Source organism: Heloderma suspectum, chromosome 12 (assembly GCF_057233095.1).
Source record: "Heloderma suspectum isolate Gila_16-S chromosome 12, 16-S_ref, whole genome shotgun sequence".
In the NCBI taxonomy this organism is placed as follows: Eukaryota; Metazoa; Chordata; class Lepidosauria; order Squamata; family Helodermatidae; genus Heloderma; species Heloderma suspectum.
In genome coordinates, this window is record NC_139469.1 from 4,453,697 (window position 1) to 4,472,404 (window position 18,708).

Below are 18,708 nucleotides of genomic sequence, written 5' to 3' on the forward strand. Positions count from 1 at the left end.
TCCCCGGGGGGGGGGGGGTCCTTCCAAAGCAGTACCACTAATTAGCACAGAGACAGAGAAGAGGATTTTTGCAGGGCGCAGGGAGCGTGTCTGTTGAGTTATTTATTATTTGAACCATTTTAATCAGCCTTCCCCAACTTGGTGCCCTCCAGATGTGTTGGAATACAAGCCCCATCACCATTCTGGCCACTGCAACCAGGCTGAGGGAGGCCGACTCAGGAATATAGATCCAGCCGCACAAAGATCTGTGGGGCAGCTGGCAACAGCATAAAACCATCAACGCAAGCTTGGGGCGCAATCCTATGGGGGTAGTTGGCCAGCTCCAAACTTGGAGGCGGCTGACTATCCAGTGCAGAGTGGGCGGAGCATGGACGGGATCCTCTTCTCCGCGTTCTGGCCACCCTGCATTTCTGGCTAGACAGCCGCTTTTAACTGTCTATCTGGGGGTGTTGAAGCGGGAGTGGGGGGGAGGCCGGATGGTGCATAGGAAACATTGTAACACTGCTTCTGCCATCCCCTCCCCTCCCTCGGAATGCCCCCTTTTCTGCCCGCTCCGTGCTGCGGTTCTGAGCACGGAGATGGGGAAGAACCATGCCACCTACAAGGCGGTGGGGGAGGGGAGCATGGTTTCTAAGAACCAAGCTCAGTTCTCAGAAACCAAAATATCCTGTGGCCGTCTAGACACTGTCTAGAGGCCGTAGGATTGCTCTCTTAAACAGAAAAACAGCACAATTGTATGCACACTTACTCAGAAGGGAGCCCCACTGTGTCCATGGGGCTTACTCCCTGGTAAGTGTGATTAGGGTTGCACCCAGTCAAGAGATTTAGTGCAGCCGTGTGGACCGGATCCCACTAAAGCTGAAGTGGAGGAGGGAGGAAGCTGAGTTTTTAGCCATTTTCTAAAAATCATCAGACAGGGAGCCTGACAGTAGAAGGCAGAAGGAGGGAGCTCCAGTGGTGAGTTGCCACGACCAAAAAGGCCCCGCCTCTCATCTGCACTCCCCTCTGCTCAGAATTCTGTTCACGGTGTGAACGGAATGCTGGACTAGATGGACCTTGGTCTGACCCAGCAGGGTTCTTACGTTACGCTCCGTCCCTGAGAAGGGCCTCTGAAGAAGGCCTCAATATTCTGGTAGGTTTGCATGGGAATATTAAGACATGCAGGCTGAAGGAGAAGAGCGAAAACGGCAGAAAGACGCAGGCGTGTGGTTACTTACTCCTCCAGAAAGATTTCCACAAATTTCCCAAACCTGCTGGAGTTGTCGTTCCGCACCGTCTTGGCATTTCCGAAGGATTCCAGCAGAGGAGTTGCTTCGAGAATCTGACACAACCAGAGAAAGTGAAATACAAAACCAAACAACGACACACGGCCAGGCAGCAGCGAGGGCAATAATTCAAAACACACACACAGCACGCACACCACACAAACCACACAAGCTACAGGCACAACAGATATCAGAAGCAGGACCAAAACACTCAGCCGGTTAGCAGGCAAGCCAGCGCTTGGAATTTGCACCTGTTGGCACAAGAGGGCGACGGCTGGCTCTGCCAACCCCCATGACAAACGCCTCCTGGATTTGTACCGGTTTGCATGTCATGTGGCTTTTTCCAGACCCAGCCTGGTTCAGTGCTCCTTAAGCAAGACCCTTGGGGTGCAGGACCTCAGACGCGGGGTCTCAATCTGGCCCTTCAGGGGCCTCCAGGTAGCCATGCCCTCGTCCCCTGGTTTCTTCCTCTTTCCCCTCTTCTAAAGGGCTGAAATGCCTCACTGAAGGCTGGGTTACTGGAAGTAAGAGCTTTACGCTCAAATATGCTTGGATTTTGGCTCCTCCCCTTTGCATTTGGCCCCGCCCACCCCTGGAATGCGGCCCCTGAGAGCTTCTCTGAAATGGAATTTGCCCTCTGGCTGAAAGAGGTTCAGCACCCCAACCTCATGCTCTCCAGATGGCTTTGTACTGCACCTCCCATGAACCCCAACCAGCATGGCCAATGGTCTGGGATTTATTTATTTATTTATTTATTCATTTTATTTCTATGCTGCCCAATAGCCGAAGCTCTCTGGGCGGTTCACAAAAAACCATCGCATCCCAAAACATTTGGAGGGCACCAGGTTGGGGGAGGCTACCCTACAATATCCAGCCTTGCCCTTCCCCATGGCCAAGATCCTCCTATAATGTTTACTGGGAAGCAATTCCCATTCAGCAAAGGTCCTTTGCAGGTACTGGCTGTTTTATTGCATCCTGTGGGTAATGTTGGGGGATTACAATGCTGCTTAAACAGCCTGTCTGACCTCTGCACAAATATGAGTATAGGATTGGATTACCTGGATGCAATCCTGTATACACTTACCTGGGAGTAGGCCCCAATGAACTCAATGGGACTTATTCCTGAGTAGATATGCATAGGGTTGCACTGTTAATTGCCCCATATTTGTCAGTTTCTTTCCCCGTGATGAAGGGTGTGTGTGTGTGTGTGTGTGTTTTAATGCTTGATTGCTTCCCCTTATTTTTGTTCTTTTCATTTTTGTATAGCAAAAGAGCACTATTTAACTATTTTAAAATGAAAAGAAAACAAATAATGGGAAGAAATAAGCAATTCAGGCTTCCCTCTCTCTCCTATAGGAACAGAAACTGACAGTAAGGACAAAGAAGGGAGGCAATTCTGGCAGCAATTAAGGGGCAATTTATCATTAATCCCCTGCCACAGCCCACAGAAAGGTTCAAAATGGGCAGGGCCTGCCAACAGGAGGGTTTTAATTAAAGGCACAGAAGTCTTTCAAAGCCTCAGGAAGCATTTTGGCTGTCTAAACTATTATGCTAGTGTTGCATATATATATATATTTTACATAGCCAGAAATCAAGTCTGAACAAAGCCCAGGAGGAGACCACAGCGACTAGAATGTGACAGGCTGAGAACAGTGTTGTCTGGGTGCGCCGTAACAATTAACTGAGCGACGGATCACAATTCTGGAGAAAAGGGTTAGTACGGAAAGTACCCGAGAGTAAATAGGTGAGTCAGAAGAGGTGCCATGTCTCAGGCAGGTGTAAAGCGTTGCTCAAGGCTCACCTGGGTGCGTCTGAGCCGAGTCAGCGGAGTTGCAGCCGCAGAGCTGACACGGACGTTCAAGTGGAGGTGGAGGCTGTGCATAGGCAGTGTGCTAAGGACTCACTCACATGCGGCGGCTTAACCCCTGAGCAATGGGGCTGCCCCCTTCATTCGGTGTGCTTTTATGTCTACTATCTGCACCCTGCACGAGACACATCTGGGGCGTGGGTGTGTGCATCCATCGCCCATTCTTCCTCATTGGTTCAAGGCAGCCTTCCCCAAGCTGGCGCTCTCCAGATGTGCTGGTATGCAGCACCCGATCACTGGCTGGGAATGATGGGGACACATCTGGAGGCACCAGGCTGCGGGAAACCTGGACCAAGACAAGTGGGGGAGTAAGACAGACGGAACCAGCCATGCAGCTGCCTTATCACACTATGTCTGGAGGCGTCCCAAGGAAGAAAAGGTAGGGCCCTTTCCTTGGGGCCCTCTGTGCTCTCCCAGCCACGCATTCCTGGACACACACAGGAATGCCGGGGCCCGCCCTTCTGACATGTCCCGAACTGATTCTTCATTCTCAGTTCTCCAAATATGGAAGAACTTGTTCCAGGGGTCGCTAATCGACGCACAGAGGGAGGGAGAGGGTGGAGTTGCTCAGGGGGAAGCCAGAGAACTTGGTCTAAGACAAGCCAGAGAACTGTGCCAATGGACCAATCGCTATGAAGTTTAGTCCACTCCATCAAAGTTTCACTCCATCAAATCAAGCCAAAACACCGGTACTGCACGCGGCTGCTCCGTACCTCGATCTACGGAAACGCGCAAGGGAAGCAGAGCGACAGAACGGCCCAGCGGAGGGAACAGCACCAGGGGTTGAGAAGCAATGTGCAATAATTCAGGGGTTAAAAGGGCTCAGGAAGGGTTCCAACATAGCCCGCCCCTATAGCTCTCCGTCCAACAAATTCAGCAGAGCCTCGGTGAGTGACGGGACCCAGGCCTAAGCCAGCCCAGACTCTGGACCGGGCCAGCCACCCTCAGTGGGGCCCCCATACCTGCTGCGTCGCGGAGTGTTTCTGGTTTATCGCGGCCAGGTAGCGAAGAATCAGCTTGGTGGCCTCCGTTTTGCCGGAGCCGCTTTCGCCACTAGGAGCAACCAAAGGAGCGGCGTTTCAGGAGAACGAGAAAGCGCGTTTCTTTCCCAAAGCAACTCGACAAGGCTAGCTCTCGACACAGGCTGGAGCAGCCTTCCCTGAACTGGCACCCGCCTAGTGCTGTGCTGAAAATTTCTCCCACATTTTTCCCGACCCTTCTCGTTCAATTGGATAGAGAAGAAATGGCTTTCGAGAAGAAATTCAGAGGAGGAGAAATTTTGGAGAAATTCTCACGGGCTGGGTTTGGGGTTCTTGGGTTTACTTGACTTAGGAGGTGGCTGAGGAGTGCACATGAGTGTCCTGTCTGTCATTGTACAGTCCTCTCTCTGGCAGCCTGTTGTCTCCTCGGCTTCCCGCACTTCAGTTAAAGCCATCCTGAGGAACACCTCGTGAGGCAGGTCCTCCCAGGGGGCTTTTTCAGTTCAGGAAGTGCAGGCGGCCTGGGAGGCTGCAGAGCAATGGAAAGATGTGTACTAGAGAGAGAAAACACACACACGGCACCCTCGGCCACCTCGCAGTGATTAGGTGAGCTCAACAATACCACCAAAAGAAATTCAAAATTCTGCCCGCCCAAAGTGGAAGCCTCAACACGGTTGATGCTGTTGCCACTTGCAGGAGCAGTGCGATAAACCAAAAACTCTTAGGAAAAAAGAAAGAGCCTATGCTACAACCCCTGCCAAAAGCGAACCCTATCTGTGAGAAACTGTTGGGGGATTTCTCCTCCCCTAGGAGAAATTCGGTGAAATTGCCCCCCCGCCCCCAATTTCTCTGCCCACAAATAGGCTGGAGAATTTTGAGAGGCCATTCGTGCACAGCAGTTCACCCACCAGATGTGTTGGACTGCAATTCCCAGTCCAAGATCCACGGAAGGGTATGGCACTTGCAATGTGCAAGAGGTCAGGGGTTAAAGGTTAAAATGCCTGTCCTGTGGCTGAGGTATTGGCAGTCAGAGCTTCAAAGCTAAAATGTCCTGGTATTTTGCTCTGCCCACCTCTGGAATGCAGCCCACCGAGAGCTCCTGGGAAATGGGATTTGGCCCGAGGAGTTAAAGCAGGTTCAACACCCCTGATACAGTGGAACCAACATTTCTGTGCCAGACACCCAATGCTGTTTGAATGTTCTCTGTTCACGAGACCACACTGGTTCCATCTATGCTACAGGCTCAAACTGATTTAAGGCGCAATCCTGTGCATGTTTAGACAGAAAAAAGGCCTACAACTCCCAGCATGGCTGGCCAGGGCATGATGGGAGTTGTAGGCCTTTTTTCCTGTCTAAACATGCATAGCAGTGTGCCCTTAACGGTCTTTTCTTGGGAAGTAATTCTGTGGCAGGACATCACAGAGAATTCTCAGCACCCTCAGCAAACGACAAATCCCAAGATTCTTTAGGGGAAGCCCTGACAGTTAAAACCAAAAAAACGACAACATAAGCTTCTTGTATAGCTGTAGGCGGAAGACAGTTCTAGTTATTATTATGACCCTGACCTTTGTGATTTATACACATTTATAAAACTTTCACCGGTCTTGTAAATACTGGCAAAGCTAAGGGTGTGTTCATGTGGGTTTACCAATCCTTCTTAGAATGCACCTTTCCTGTGACCAATGCAGTCAAAACTGACACTGAAAGCTCACCTGATAATAATACACTGATTGAGTTTGGCATCTCTCAGCTTGCTGTAGGCAATATTTGTGATTGCGAACAAATGCCTGCACAGGGAAGAAAGAGAGGATTGTAAAAACTGGATCCAGCTCACCGTCAATGCGGGGTGTCCATCTGGCTAACAGTCCAGCAAGCCTTCAATGACAGAAGGAACCAAAGTGTTCTGGGAGTGGGTGCATGGGCGGAAGCATTTTTGGGGGACAGCCAAGCAGCCACTTGAAATATGGGAAATACATGTATCATGCTGGTCTTCATTTCCCTCTCTACCACTGAGAAGGGCCCTGAAGCCTAGCCGCTGCCTGTCGGAGTAGATTATACTGGGTTACATGGACCAGGGCTCTGACTCAGGATCAGCCAACTTTTTAAGTTATTCAGCCATCCCACGGCAGCTGAGATTTCGGGGAGCACAAACATTTTTAAGAATATATTTGCAAGCATGAGGACTAGGAACATGCTCTTTAAAAAAGCAAGCAAGCAAGCAAGCAAGCAAAGATTTGCTTTCTTTCTCTGGAAGTGAGGAATGCACAGACTCTTGCCTCCAGATCCAGCCTGTAAGCTGCAGAGACTTACGGTGGGTTCTCCCCCAATGCTTTTCCTTCGTACTGCAGCACCTGGTCTGTTCCGTAGATGTTGTACATTTTGTAAGGGTTCACAGACACTAAGATGCTACCTATGTAGGTCTGGAATAGAGAGGGAGGGAAGATCAGAGAAGGAGAAAAAGGTCTGACGTCTGGATGCGTGCGCCGCAGCGTATATATAGCGTGAACCACAGGCACAGTCAAGTTAAGTGGAAACTCTCCACACCAGCAGAGTTACTCGTGGATAAGCACCTGAGCTTACTGGCAGACTCAGGTGCTTACTCACAGGTAAGTCCCACGCGTTACATATGCAACCTGCAAAAAGCACGGCAAGAACCTACTGGAGCAAGGAATGATAGAATGAGCTTTGCCTTGAGCTCCTCCCAAACCCTTTCTTCCCCTATCCATATTTTATTTATGTATATATTTCTTAGTTAATAAATAAACAAAACAAAGGAATAAATTGTTTCATTTTTATTCCGCCTTTCTTTCAGGGGTGTGAGGTGATATTCATGGTTCTCCCCCTCACCCCAGTTTTATCATCAAAACAACCCCGTGAGGTAGATTAAGCTGAGAGACCATCACTGGCCAAGGTCACCCAGTGAGCTTCGTAGCTGAGTGGGGATTTGAACTCAGGGCCAAGCCTGACAACGTATCTGCAACAATGTGCTGTCTGCTTTTCTAGCAGAACAGTCATTTATAAGCATTGGAAAGAAACAAACAACAACAGTGAAATTACTGCAACCTGAACGGATGCAGTTAAGAAGGATGCAGACAAACTGGAGAGGGTTCAGAGGAGGGGCGTGAGGATGATCAGGGGACTGGAAACAAAGCCCTGTGAGGAGAGACTGAAAGAACTGGGCACGTTGAGCCTTGAGAAGAGAAGACTGAGGGGAGATAGGACAGCGCTCTTCAAGTACTCGAAAGGTTGTCCCAGAGAGGAAGGCCAGGATCTCTCCTCCATCATCCCAGAGTGCAGGACACGGAATCATGGGCTCAAGTGACAGGAAGCCAGATCCCGGCTGAACATCAGGAAAAACGTCCTGACTTTTAGAGCAATACGACCATGGAACCCATTCCCTGGGGAGGCGGTGGGCTCTCCCACACTGGAGGCATTCAAGACGAGGCTGGACAGCCACCTGTCAGGGATGCTCAGACTTGGATTCCTGCATTGAGCAGGGGGTTGGACTCGATGGTCTTATAGGCCTCTTCCAACCCCACTATTCTATGATTCTATGACACTTACATAAATTAGTCCCCGGTCAAACCTCCTTTTGATGTTGTGAAGAACCACACTTTCGTGGAGATCCCTGTAGTGTACACAGAGGAGGGAAAAAAGGGAGATACGGCTGTAGATTTTTATAAGAAAAGAAAAGTCTTTGCCATAAACCAGCCTTCCCCAAGCTGTTGCCCCAAGCTGTTGTAGTCCAGCCCAAATGGGTTGGACTACAATTCCCACAATTCCGTTCGCAAGGCTGGCTGGGAAGGAAGGGACTTGCAGTCCAATCCAACTGGGTTACGGAAGGCTGCTTGGAGGTTCTGGGCCTCCACAGCCTTTGACTGGGCTTGTCCACATTTGCACGTGAATGTTGGGAATCAACAGATTTCAGGCATTCATGACAAATCACCCCACACCACTGCCACTTACTCTAGCTGGGTCATGTCTTCCACACCATTGTCTCCTTGTTGTCCGGAATGGGTCGCAGATTGCAAATTGTGGATGGAGTGCATCTATATTTTCGGAGAAGGAGACAAGAAGATCAGCGCATGCTCAGAGTCATGCTCCTGGAGCATCAGGGCTTGCTTTGACAAACGATGCTAACAGAGTTCACTTGAGGCACAGCAACAGGGAGACTAACTTTGTATTTATTTATTAGTTAAGTTATTATTTATATCCCATTGGAACATCAGTTCTCAAACCGGCTCGCAACAATAAAGTAACACCACATCAGCCATATGCAAGCACAATGATAAGCCAGGAATCCTGGCTTAATAAACCATGATATGAATGAGCTACATGCTAGTGCATGCAGCCCATTTGTTTCCCCGTTTGTGCAAGCAGCTAAATAAATCAGGAAGGGATCGTTTGTGTGATGCTCAATCCAGGTGATTTTTTGCACCCAAATAAGACAGGATTCATAAGTCACCTACAAACACAGGTTTAAAGTCAGCTGACGGCTTGTTCAGGCACAATAAACCATAAACAACCCACATTAGTTGTCTAAGTGTAGGATTTGTTTTAATCTGGGGGCGGTATAGAAATGAAATAAATAAATAAACAAACAAACAAACACTGAGTACGGGGCTGGACTAGATGACCTCCAAGGGTCCTTCCAACTCTATAATTCAGACTTCCCCAAACTGATGCCCTCCCGATGCTTTGGACTACAACTCCTGACCGCTGGCCATGCTGGCAGTGGCTGATGGGTGTTGAAGTCCAAAACGTCTGGAGGGCACCAGGTGGGGAAGGCTGCAATAACTATAAATTCTATGCATATTGGATTATGTGAGTCCCCCACCTACAGACCAGATGCAGACTAGATGCAGACTGAAACAGCAAACAGTATTTGTGTGATTCAGTGGAGGCTGGTCGTTGCGATTTCAGCGGGGCTGTGCATCTGTTCTGGGTTTCAGTCATAACCAGCCAGAACTCTAAGAGAGCTATCCAAGGTGCTGAGTCCTTTTGGGGGTAGGGTTCAGCACTTTGGGTAGCTCCTTTAAAGTTCTGCCTGTTTCTGCCTGAGACCCAGAAAGCATCCATAGCCCCACCAAAATCAGAGCCACCGGCCTCCACCAGAGGGCTACATTTTTATCCCACCCTCCCTCCAAGGAACTTGGGGAGACATATATCATTCTCCTTCCCACCCCACCCCATTCACAACAACCCTGTTAGGTTGGCTTGGCTGAGAGGTAGCAGCTAGCCCGTGGTCGCCCACCAAACTTCATGGCAGAGAGGAGAATTTGAACTCAGGTCTCCCCAGTCCGAGTCCAACACTTCCACCATTACACCACACTGGCTGTCTTTATAAACCTCCCCCGATTCCTTCTGCCTTGGAGAGCCTCGCATAGCGGTGCAAGGCGATGCTTGCCGTCGGTTTGCCTGTAAAGGAACTGGCAGAACGGTAAGCAGATACTCATCAAAAGATCAGCTCTTCACACACTGGGCTGGGCTTTGAGTGCAGCTCTGCTCAAGGCCATGGGAGTCAGTTTCTCTCTAATTAATACTCTCCTCCTGTTCCAAGCCAGCTCCATGTCAGAGATCAGGTCCCCAAATTTACATACAGCTCTTTTGTTGGGGTGGCCGGCCAGTGCCTTTCGCACACGTGCCACGTTTTGTTTCTTTAATCAGAGGTATCACATATGCCTTTGATTAAAGAAGGGGCCGTAGCTCAGGGGTAGAGACCCTGCTTGGCATGCAGAAGATTCCAGGTTCAATCCCCATTGTCTCCGGGAAGGGCTAGGAAAGAATCCTGCCTGAAACCCTGGAGAGCCATTGCTGCCAGACAGTGTCGGCATTACTGGACCAGATGGACCCAGGGTCTGAGTCAGCATAAGGCAGCTCCTGATGTTCTTATCTTGTAGATTGTACGGGGGACCAATTCTTCGAGGGTCTATTCTTAGGTAGCCAAAATGGTGCCACCCATGCACAAGAGGGAGGGATCAGCAGTCTCGGGGAAAGCCCAAGTTCTGCAGAAGTACCAAAGATCTTTAGGAAGAAAACCCCGAATTGGAGATGGAAAGCTAAAAGAGCCCAGTGTGGAGTCGGCCTGCTGAGTGGGCAAAGAATGATAGCTGACTGTTGCAGCGTTCCACGCGGAGGGAGTGGAACAGAAAACTGGTGGAGGGAATGTAATGGAATGTCCGGGAAGAGGGCACGGCTGGCTGGAACCCTGAACAGGATCACTCGACACTGCAATACTTCGTTGCAGGATGTCAGGGTGGACACTGAGCCCATAGAATCCCAGAGTAGTTCTGATTCTGAGGAAGAGGAGCCGCTCCTGGGAGAGGAGCACGCTCCTCTTTCCCAGGGCCAACGGCTGACGGAGATTCCTGCCACCGGCATTCCTAGCTTAGATAGCAGTCCTGGGAGTGACAGAGTGCGGGAAGCAGACTTGATGGACGCGCGTCGCCGACACAGAGAGCGGCGCCAAATGGAGGGTGCAGAAAGGAGGCGTAGCGCCTGGTTGGCGCGCAAACAACGGTTGTGCCCAGAGGATCCAAGGGAAAAGGGGAGGGACTCTCCCTAGCCCATAAGTTCAGGGTCTGCCAGTGATGCCCTTTCAAACGGGGACCAACTGTTCCAACTTAGGGCATAGGTACTGTGCTGCTCATATCTAGTTGCTAACAGTAGAGTTGTTAAGTTGTAAAGGAGGAATAAAGCTTTGAAAAGAATCCCTTTGTCTGTGTCTGGACCTGGCTACTGAATTAGACTGAGAGAGGCCTCCAAGGAGCCCTTGACACAGGCCTCGCTTGTATTTAAATATTAGGAACATTCCCTATGTCTGGCAAATCACTTTTCCTCTTTTGTTCCTAGCTGTTGATTTTTAAGGATGCATTATTAACAATTTGTCAGCCTGGATTTGATAGAGTTGTCTTTCTTTAGGCTCCCGCTCCCTTCACTAGGAGAACCAGGGATGTTTGAGCTTGCTGAAATTCTCCAAACGTGACTTCGAAGTTCGGTTCCCTCACCGCCATTTTAATTTGCGAACTGTTTTTTTTTATTTGTCTGAATGGGGAAAATGTGCATTTTGAACAGGAAAAGTATGAATTTCAGTGCATAATTTTCAAAAGTGTGCACTTTCCACCCACTAACTAAAGCATGAAAATGTGTTTTCTTTTTTTTAAGAAATGTACATTTCAAAGTGTGCATTTGCAAAAAAAAAAAAAAAAGTTTGAACATGATTTCAAATTCAGGAATGTGTGAAGATTTTTTTTTTAAAAAGTGCTCCTGTTCACATTTGTATTTGGGACTGCTAATGGGGCCTGGTCAGATTATTAGCAAAGTGAAATGAAATTCTTGTAGATCCGTATCCTCACCAGGCTTCTTTTAGCAGGGTGGGAAGGGGAGGCACCCTCTTGCATCCTGCCTCTAGTGCACATGCAGACAAATGCACACGTATCAACCCCCGTCTAGTGTGCAGCCTGCCATTTCATTAGGGATGTGTGAGGAATCAGTTTGGAGGGTGGTGCTCTGTGAGTTTTCGCCAGCTCCCCCCCCCAACTCGGTTCCGTCTTTTGCCATCTGGCCCAACTCAGCGTGCAACGAGTTGGGCCAGCTGACAGATTTCTCATATTTTTATTTGCTCAAATAGCCATTTGCGCAAAAATGGAGCCATAAATAGCACAATTTGTGCAAAACTGCGGCTGTAAATGGTGTAATTTGCACAAGTTTCAGCCAGAATTTGTGCAAATTACATCATTTACAGCCAGAATTTTGCACAAATTGCACTATTTAAAGCCCCATTTTTGCACAGATGGCTATTTGCGCAAATAAAAAATGAAAAGTTCCCAGATTTCAGGAACTAACCCATGGCTCAGCTCGAAAATGTGAGCCGAGTAAGGGGTGTTGTGGGGATCCGTCAGGCCCCCAAAGGGCAGGATTTCCCAGCGACAGACATCCCTACATTTCATACACTGGAGCTGGTGAAGTATATTTTGACAACTGTGGACAACCTATTGTAGGAAAATTATGTTTCCCAGCTATACCTTTGCTCCAAAGATCAAACCAACTGCTTGGCTTTTGAAAGCAGTGGAGAGCAGGCTGCTGCAGAGTGAATTAATGCAGCAAGTGGATCAGTCTTCAGTGATGTGTAATGCGGGGGCAGGGGGCGGGGGGAGGACACATCTCGGGCAGTGATCCATGCTGTTGTTACAAGTGTGTGCCTGTTTCCATCTTTGAATGTTCAAGATTATATAATTATGGGATAGGACTGCTGGGGTCGGGTGGGGAAACTCTGCTGGTCTCCTTCAGTCTTTAGCGGAGACAATGATCACTGCAGACTCATTCCGGCTGGAGACAGCTAGGGCTGAGATGGCTCCCCTCCAAAGGAAAGTCAGCCGATAACGATGATTTCCCATTCATCCTCTTCTCCCCGTACGCTGCAACATCCCCACCCCATCCCCAATGGTCTTCTTGTGCTGCAATTAGGGCTGAAGAAAGGCTTCCTTTGTCTCCCGTGAAAGGCTTTTTCCCAGCCTAATTCTCTCTCTGTGTGCGTGCAAATGTGGGGTGTGTGTGTATTATTTTTAAATAGATTTATATACCACCAAGCATGGTGTGTGTGTGTGAGAGAGAGAGAGTCCTGTGACCAAAGACAGTCACCCAGTCCTACATTAATTCCTCAGTGAAACAGAGAACATGGAATAAGTGCATCTAGTTCAAACTCCCATATGTGCCTGCCTGGACCCTAAGATCATCCTCACGGGTCCTTCTCCGTGAGCCCCTGCAAAAAGAAGTGAGGCAAGTGGCTACCAGGAGGAGGGCCTTTTCTGCTGTAGCACCCCAGCTGTGGAATGAGCTCCCTGGAGAGGTTCACCTGGTGCCTATGTGGTACTCCTTCCGGTGCCAGGTGAAGAACTTTTTATTCACCCAGCATTTTAGCACTCTAGTCTTCTAGCTCTGGTGTTTTAAATCTGTATTTTAAATCTCTGCATTGCTGCTAGGTTTTATTCTGGTTGTACTGTTATATTGTGGTTTTAAGCTTTCATATTTTATTTCGTTTTATGCTGCACTTCGTGATTTTAATTTTTGTGAAACATCTAGAGAGCTTCGGCTATTGGGTGGTATAGAAACAAACCAACAAGCCATTGTCCTTGCCTTCCGGAGCTGTTGGCGCCTACCCTAACGTCACCCTAACCAGGTTTCCTGGTCCACATTAGGAAAAGCTGTCCAGGGAAAGGGCTTCTGGTGAAGCGAGACTCCGGGGTTACTGTTCGTAGGCTCTGCAATGTGGGTCGCAGAACCTGTCCCAGTGGGTTCTGTAATGTCACCATGCTTCACCACAGAGGCCTCTGGCGGTAGCCCATTATCACCCAATATTGCTACATGATGCGCAGGAAACATCCACGTATGTGCCAAAGTCTACAATTGCCTAAGCGATCCCCAGGAGACACGAGGCTGCGTTGTGTACATACAAAGTCCCCTCAACCACACAGCACAAGTCAATGATGTGACTGGCCCACTTTGCCATGTGGATACACCATAGATCTTGGTACATGCGTAGCAAGGCCTGGCGCAGGAATGCTGAAAGCAGGACGGGGAACAAATCTAGCCCTCCGAGGGTACCAATCCCATCCTCTGGGATTTCCCAGATGGTCCTGCCCCCTTTCTCTGGCCCCTCATTTGATGGTTTCCTGGCTTTGGTGCAGTTTTCCCCCCATTCCCAAAGGTGGAAATGCTTCTCCTTCGGCTGAGTTACTAGCAGTAAGAGCTTTAAGCGAAAATATGTCGGTAGTTTTGGCCACGCCCCTTGTGCCTTTGGCCCCACCCACCCCTGGAATGCACCCCCCGAGAGCTTCTCCCAAATGGAATTTGGCCTTCAGGCTGACAGAGGTGCAACACCGCTGGCCTAGTGGATGAATATGATCCAGATGTTCAAGAAAATCTGGGCTGAGAAATTCAATTTGATGGAACCTCTTTGAAAGCAGAACCAAGTGGTTCCTCCTTCTGCCTAATTGGTTCCCAGACTGGTACCCTGCCCTGCCTTGCCCTGCCCTGGCCCTCCCGCCTTCATCAAATTGACTGGCACTCCTTGAATTACCTTAGACTGCCAACTCTTGTTTGTGTCACCATATTCCTTGTTGTGCGTGGATGTTCCACGTGTCAGGTACCATAACACGCTGCCTCTTCCACCTCGGCGAGATGCTCGTCGGTTGAAACTCTCTGCAGGAGGGTTCTGGAAGAGCTTCTCCGAAGCCCACTTATTTGGCACCTCATGAACGTTGACAGTGTGATAGTCGGACCAGGGCTGCTTTTGCATACGGGACCTCCTTCTGAAGGAAGAACCCATCCGCTGGACTTGGGGCATTACAACCGCATATCTGCCCATTCCATCTTCCATGTCAGGTTCTAGCATCTCAGCAGGCAAACGGGAAGAGCCTGGTCTTCTCGGTCTGTTATACTGATCTTGAAAGGATGAGGAACCTGCCAAGGAGGGGTTCCCTCTTCCCATGGCATGGTTCCCTTTGGACGAAGCTGCTCTCTGGGACAAGGGACTGAGATTGGGCCTTCCCAAGTGCCCAGGACCACCACCAGAAATGGCATAGGACAAATTTCCACCTGTGAATTTGTGCCCCAGTTTCGGCGTGGGTGACCGAGAGTAGGCCAGCTCTCCCATTTCCTTCAGCGATGGAGCAGCAGAAGGAGGGTCCTGTGAAAAGAGGTGCCTGGAAAATATTGGTGATGTTCTGGGCGCCTGACCAAACTGTGCCAGGTATGAATTCTCATCTTCCGGATTGCCCAAAGTTTCCGCAAGGGGACGTCTGGCGGAGGGAGCAGCCTGTGCCATCCCAGCTAGAGGCTGACCGATGCGCTGGATGAAGGCCTTCCGGGTGCTTGGAGTTGGGGTCTGAGGCAAACTTGAAACACTTCTCAGACTTCCAGTAGCTCCCACCTTGGGTGACGGATTCCAGGGTGCTGGCATTCCATTTCCAGAAGCGCAATCCCACCTCCTCTGTTGCAACCACTGTGCTTCCGCCAACCCATCGTCATCGATGAGAGGCTGGGTGTGAGGAGATGAGTCTGCGGGCGACTCTCGGATGGTGACCCTACGGCTCCCTTGCCGGGTCAACATGTGAGGGGTGCTCCTGGCAGATAATACTGGGGACTGGTGGCCGAACTGCCTCATGAACTGGTCTCTCATTAATGGTTTCACTGCTTTGGTTGGGGGCTCCGTCTGCCTGTTCCAAGCCTGGGGAAGCTGCCCTTGAGCTTCCACAGATGAATGACCCATTCTCCTTGACAGCTGCATGGGATCTGGGATCGGAGCTGATCCAAAATGCCTGAGGGATGGTTGACAGCATGGAGGGGATTCCCGACTGCCAGTGGTGGGATTATAGAATCCCATAGAGACAAATCTTGCAGGGGTCCTACTCAGAGAAGAGTCTTGGAACTCAAAAGAGCTGGATTTACGGGAAACATGAAATGATGAACGACTAAAAGGGACATCTGTTCTTAGGCTACTGACTGATCCTAAACTAGAGGAGGATGGGTTGCGCTGACTTGCAAAAGGATTGCGTGCTGTTGGCCGAGGAGAAGAAGGTGGTCGGAAAGTGGCATCTTCAGATGGGTTCCCCATGGTGGCTGGCCTTTGCCCCCATGATGGAACAGGGTTTTCATTGGCTGGTGGTGAAACTATTCTCTTGAAAGGAGCAGGAGCCCTGGGAGAAAGTGGGCTACTCCCCTTGAGAGAAGGGCTTTCATGTCCGATTGTGGACCACCCTTGTGAGGACATGTGGCCACTGGGTGAGTGCTGAAAAGGATAATTTGCCTCAGGCATGTGAAAGTCTGTTTGCAGCCTGTTTGAGCCAAATGATCTTAGAGAAGAGGATGAGTTATGTCTTTGGGAAAGTTGAGGTGACATATACCTTTGGGTGTTGTTGTCGTTCATGGTTGTTTGGCTGGATTTCCTCACAGGCAGGCCAAGGCCTTGGTGTGGCTTTTTGTAGGAAGACGACCCCATAAATGGAAGCGTGTTGAGCAGCTCTTCCTGAAGAGCATCTCGTAGTTTTGCTGCAGGATGGGAAGAAGGGAGAGTGGTATTGCGCTTCCCTGGAGCCCCGAACTGCCTCATAGATTTCGGAGAAGAGGCTGAAGCAGGCATTTCAAAGTGCCTCCTTGCTTGCTGAAGAGAAGGTGGCCCCATAGGCCTGTGTCCTCCAAATGGCGAAGACAGGGCTCTCCTAATTGGAGAGGGTGTGGGAGGCCGGTTCATTCCCCCGTCCCCACGGTGCTTTAGTATGGGTTTGGGTTGGGAGAGGGACTTTTGGAGGAACTGCCCCAGAGGGCTTCCGCATTCCCTTGGGGAGAAGGCAGGCTTACTCAGACCTGGGCCAGGACCAAAATTCCTTCTGCTTGGGTTTGGGGAGCAAGGGGTTTGAAGCCTGCTAATAAAACCAGGCAACAGCTTTGAGAAGGTCCCTGGTGACCTAGGAGGTTGCAGATCCTGTCCATCAAACTGGGCAAAAGGAGAAGTTAAGGGTTCAGATTCCTCCTCCTCCTCCTCCTCCTCCTCCGGATCCAAACAGGCCAGCGAAATGTGTGGTGAAGGAGGGAGGGAGATGTCAATCTTGTCTTTGCCAAACAGCTTCACCTGGGGCCTGGGAAAAAGCCGGAACTTCCTGTTTAACGGCAGCTGAGAAGGCAAATTTTCTCCCAGACCTTGCTGCTCCAAAAAGGGAGAGCGAGATGAAGCGGAGGGATAACCGCCCAGCTCTTTGTCTGCTCCTTCTGCCTCGTCCAGCTCCGCAATGTCATCCAACGAGTAGGCGTAAGGGTTGTACGCAGACTGTGTCTGAGGCGGCCATTCCTGCTCGCTGTAGCTGACTTCATGCTGAGCGTAGACGTCACCATCGTCGGGATGGCCCGCCCCTGCCGCCTCTGCGTAATGGAGTGCGTGCGGCCCCACGGGCTCTCCACAATCACTCTGGAAGTCATCGTAAGTTTCGTAGGGTGAGTAAGGGGCAGAGGGCTCATAATCGTCATCACTGTAATTGTGGTAATCATGCTGGTCTTGCTCATAGTAGCCCACTGGTTCTTCTTCTGGCCCATACTCTCCATCCACGGGGTTTCTGCCATAATTCTGGTCATCGTAGTTGGAATAGCCACACTGGGAAGAGGTCTGAGGGTCGTAGTAACTGTCCTCTGGGTAGTCATCATAGTAATCGTGTGGTGCAGCAGAATCCAAGTTGTCCCAGTAGCCAAAGTCTTCCTGGGTTTGGCCGTAGAGGGTGTTGCCTCCTCCGGGGATCCTTTTCATATTAGCTCGGTGCCTCAGAACCTCATCTTCCGAAGGGAAGGGCAATTTCTTGGCTCCAATCCTGGAGAGCCAGGATTCATCAGTCACCCTTTCATCATAGGCGTACCTGCCACATTTGGACAGGAATCTCTTGGTCAGCCAACTGGTGGCGGCAGCAACTTTGCTGACAATCTGGGCCCGGGGCTTGAAGTTTTCATTTGCCTTCTTTCTCTGGAACAGGCTGCCAAAGAACCCCCCTCCCCCTTTGCTTCGGTTGTCTTCCGCTTTCCTGCCGCCCAGTCGTATCAGCATGAACGACGGCTTCTTAGTACCGCTGCCTGGTGTCGGTTCTTTCTTTTTCTTCTTCCCAAGCTCTTTGAAGCGCATCATGAGGTTGGAAGTAGACTTGAGTACCCCCTTGTTCTTCTTCTTTTTCTTCTTCTTGGTGCTCTGTGTCTTCAGCCCCCAGAAGAAGCGGGAGGTGTTTTTGAACCGGCTCTTTTTGGGACTTTGCTTTGGGCCCACCCCTTTGAAGCCCATGAAGAGCTTGGACGTGCTCTTCAAGCTCCGCTTCTTCTTGGGCGGGGCGGCTGCCTCTTTCTTGGCCATGGCCATGGCCTTCGTGGCCCCTTTCAGCTGGGCTTTGGCATGCTCCTTCTTGGCCCCTTTCTTCTTCTTGGCATCATCAGTTGCCAGGCCCATGACCAGCTTGGAGGCACCTTTGAGCTGCCGCTTCTTTTTGGCAGAAACATCTTCCTCCTCCCCTTCTGGTACCTCTTTCTTTCCCTTGGCGCCTTTCTTGACACCTTTGGCTGCCCCTTTCTTGTCCTTCCCTTTCTTCTTCTTTGGGTCTTCCTCACTCTCTTCCTCTTCCTCCACCATCTCACTTTCCTCGGTGCTGCCTTTGGTCAGCTCAGCATCTGACACATCTTCAGACTCACTGACAGCCTCCTTCTTGCCCTTTTTGGCATCCTTCCCCTTTCCGCCTTTGCCCTCATCTTTCCCTTTCTTAGCCATTTTCTTGGTGGTGGAGGAGTCTCATTCTCTGCTTCGTTTCTGCCACTTTGCCACTGAGTTCGCCCTCAGGCAGAGGTTGACAACAGCATCCATGAGGCGGAGAACCCTTCCCCCAAAGAAGCAGCGAGGCCTTGGGCCACCTCTTCCAATCTGAAAGCCAACTTCAATATCTTTGTAGCAGAATCGGGAACATATTTTCCCACTTCAGTTGCCCTCTTAACTGGTAACCAGTTTCAGAACTACATAGAGAGAACAGGCTTTGTGTGATTTACCTTTTGAGTGGGTTGAGAGGTTTCTGCAGGTATC

At 50.2% G+C, this 18,708-nt stretch overlaps 1 protein-coding gene across 1 annotated transcript in view; it reads right to left on the reverse strand.

Annotated features, from left to right (window-relative positions):
• MYO15A (myosin XVA) overlaps positions 1 to 18,402 on the reverse strand; it is a 118,472-nt gene extending 100,070 nt beyond the window's left edge. Inside the window, exons 1-11 of the mRNA XM_084819182.1 lie at positions 16,470 to 18,402; positions 16,016 to 16,160; positions 14,191 to 15,550; positions 9,372 to 9,530; positions 8,079 to 8,161; positions 7,677 to 7,740; positions 6,423 to 6,532; positions 5,825 to 5,899; positions 4,095 to 4,185; positions 3,846 to 3,851; positions 1,218 to 1,321 (exon numbers count right to left, since the gene is read on the reverse strand). Of these exons, the coding sequence (XP_084675308.1) occupies positions 1,218 to 1,321; positions 3,846 to 3,851; positions 4,095 to 4,185; positions 5,825 to 5,899; positions 6,423 to 6,532; positions 7,677 to 7,740; positions 8,079 to 8,161; positions 9,372 to 9,530; positions 14,191 to 15,550; positions 16,016 to 16,160; positions 16,470 to 18,402 (4,130 nt within the window). The remainder of the gene's footprint in view (positions 1 to 1,217; positions 1,322 to 3,845; positions 3,852 to 4,094; positions 4,186 to 5,824; positions 5,900 to 6,422; positions 6,533 to 7,676; positions 7,741 to 8,078; positions 8,162 to 9,371; positions 9,531 to 14,190; positions 15,551 to 16,015; positions 16,161 to 16,469) is intronic.
• Positions 18,403 to 18,708: the final 306 nt, after the last annotated feature.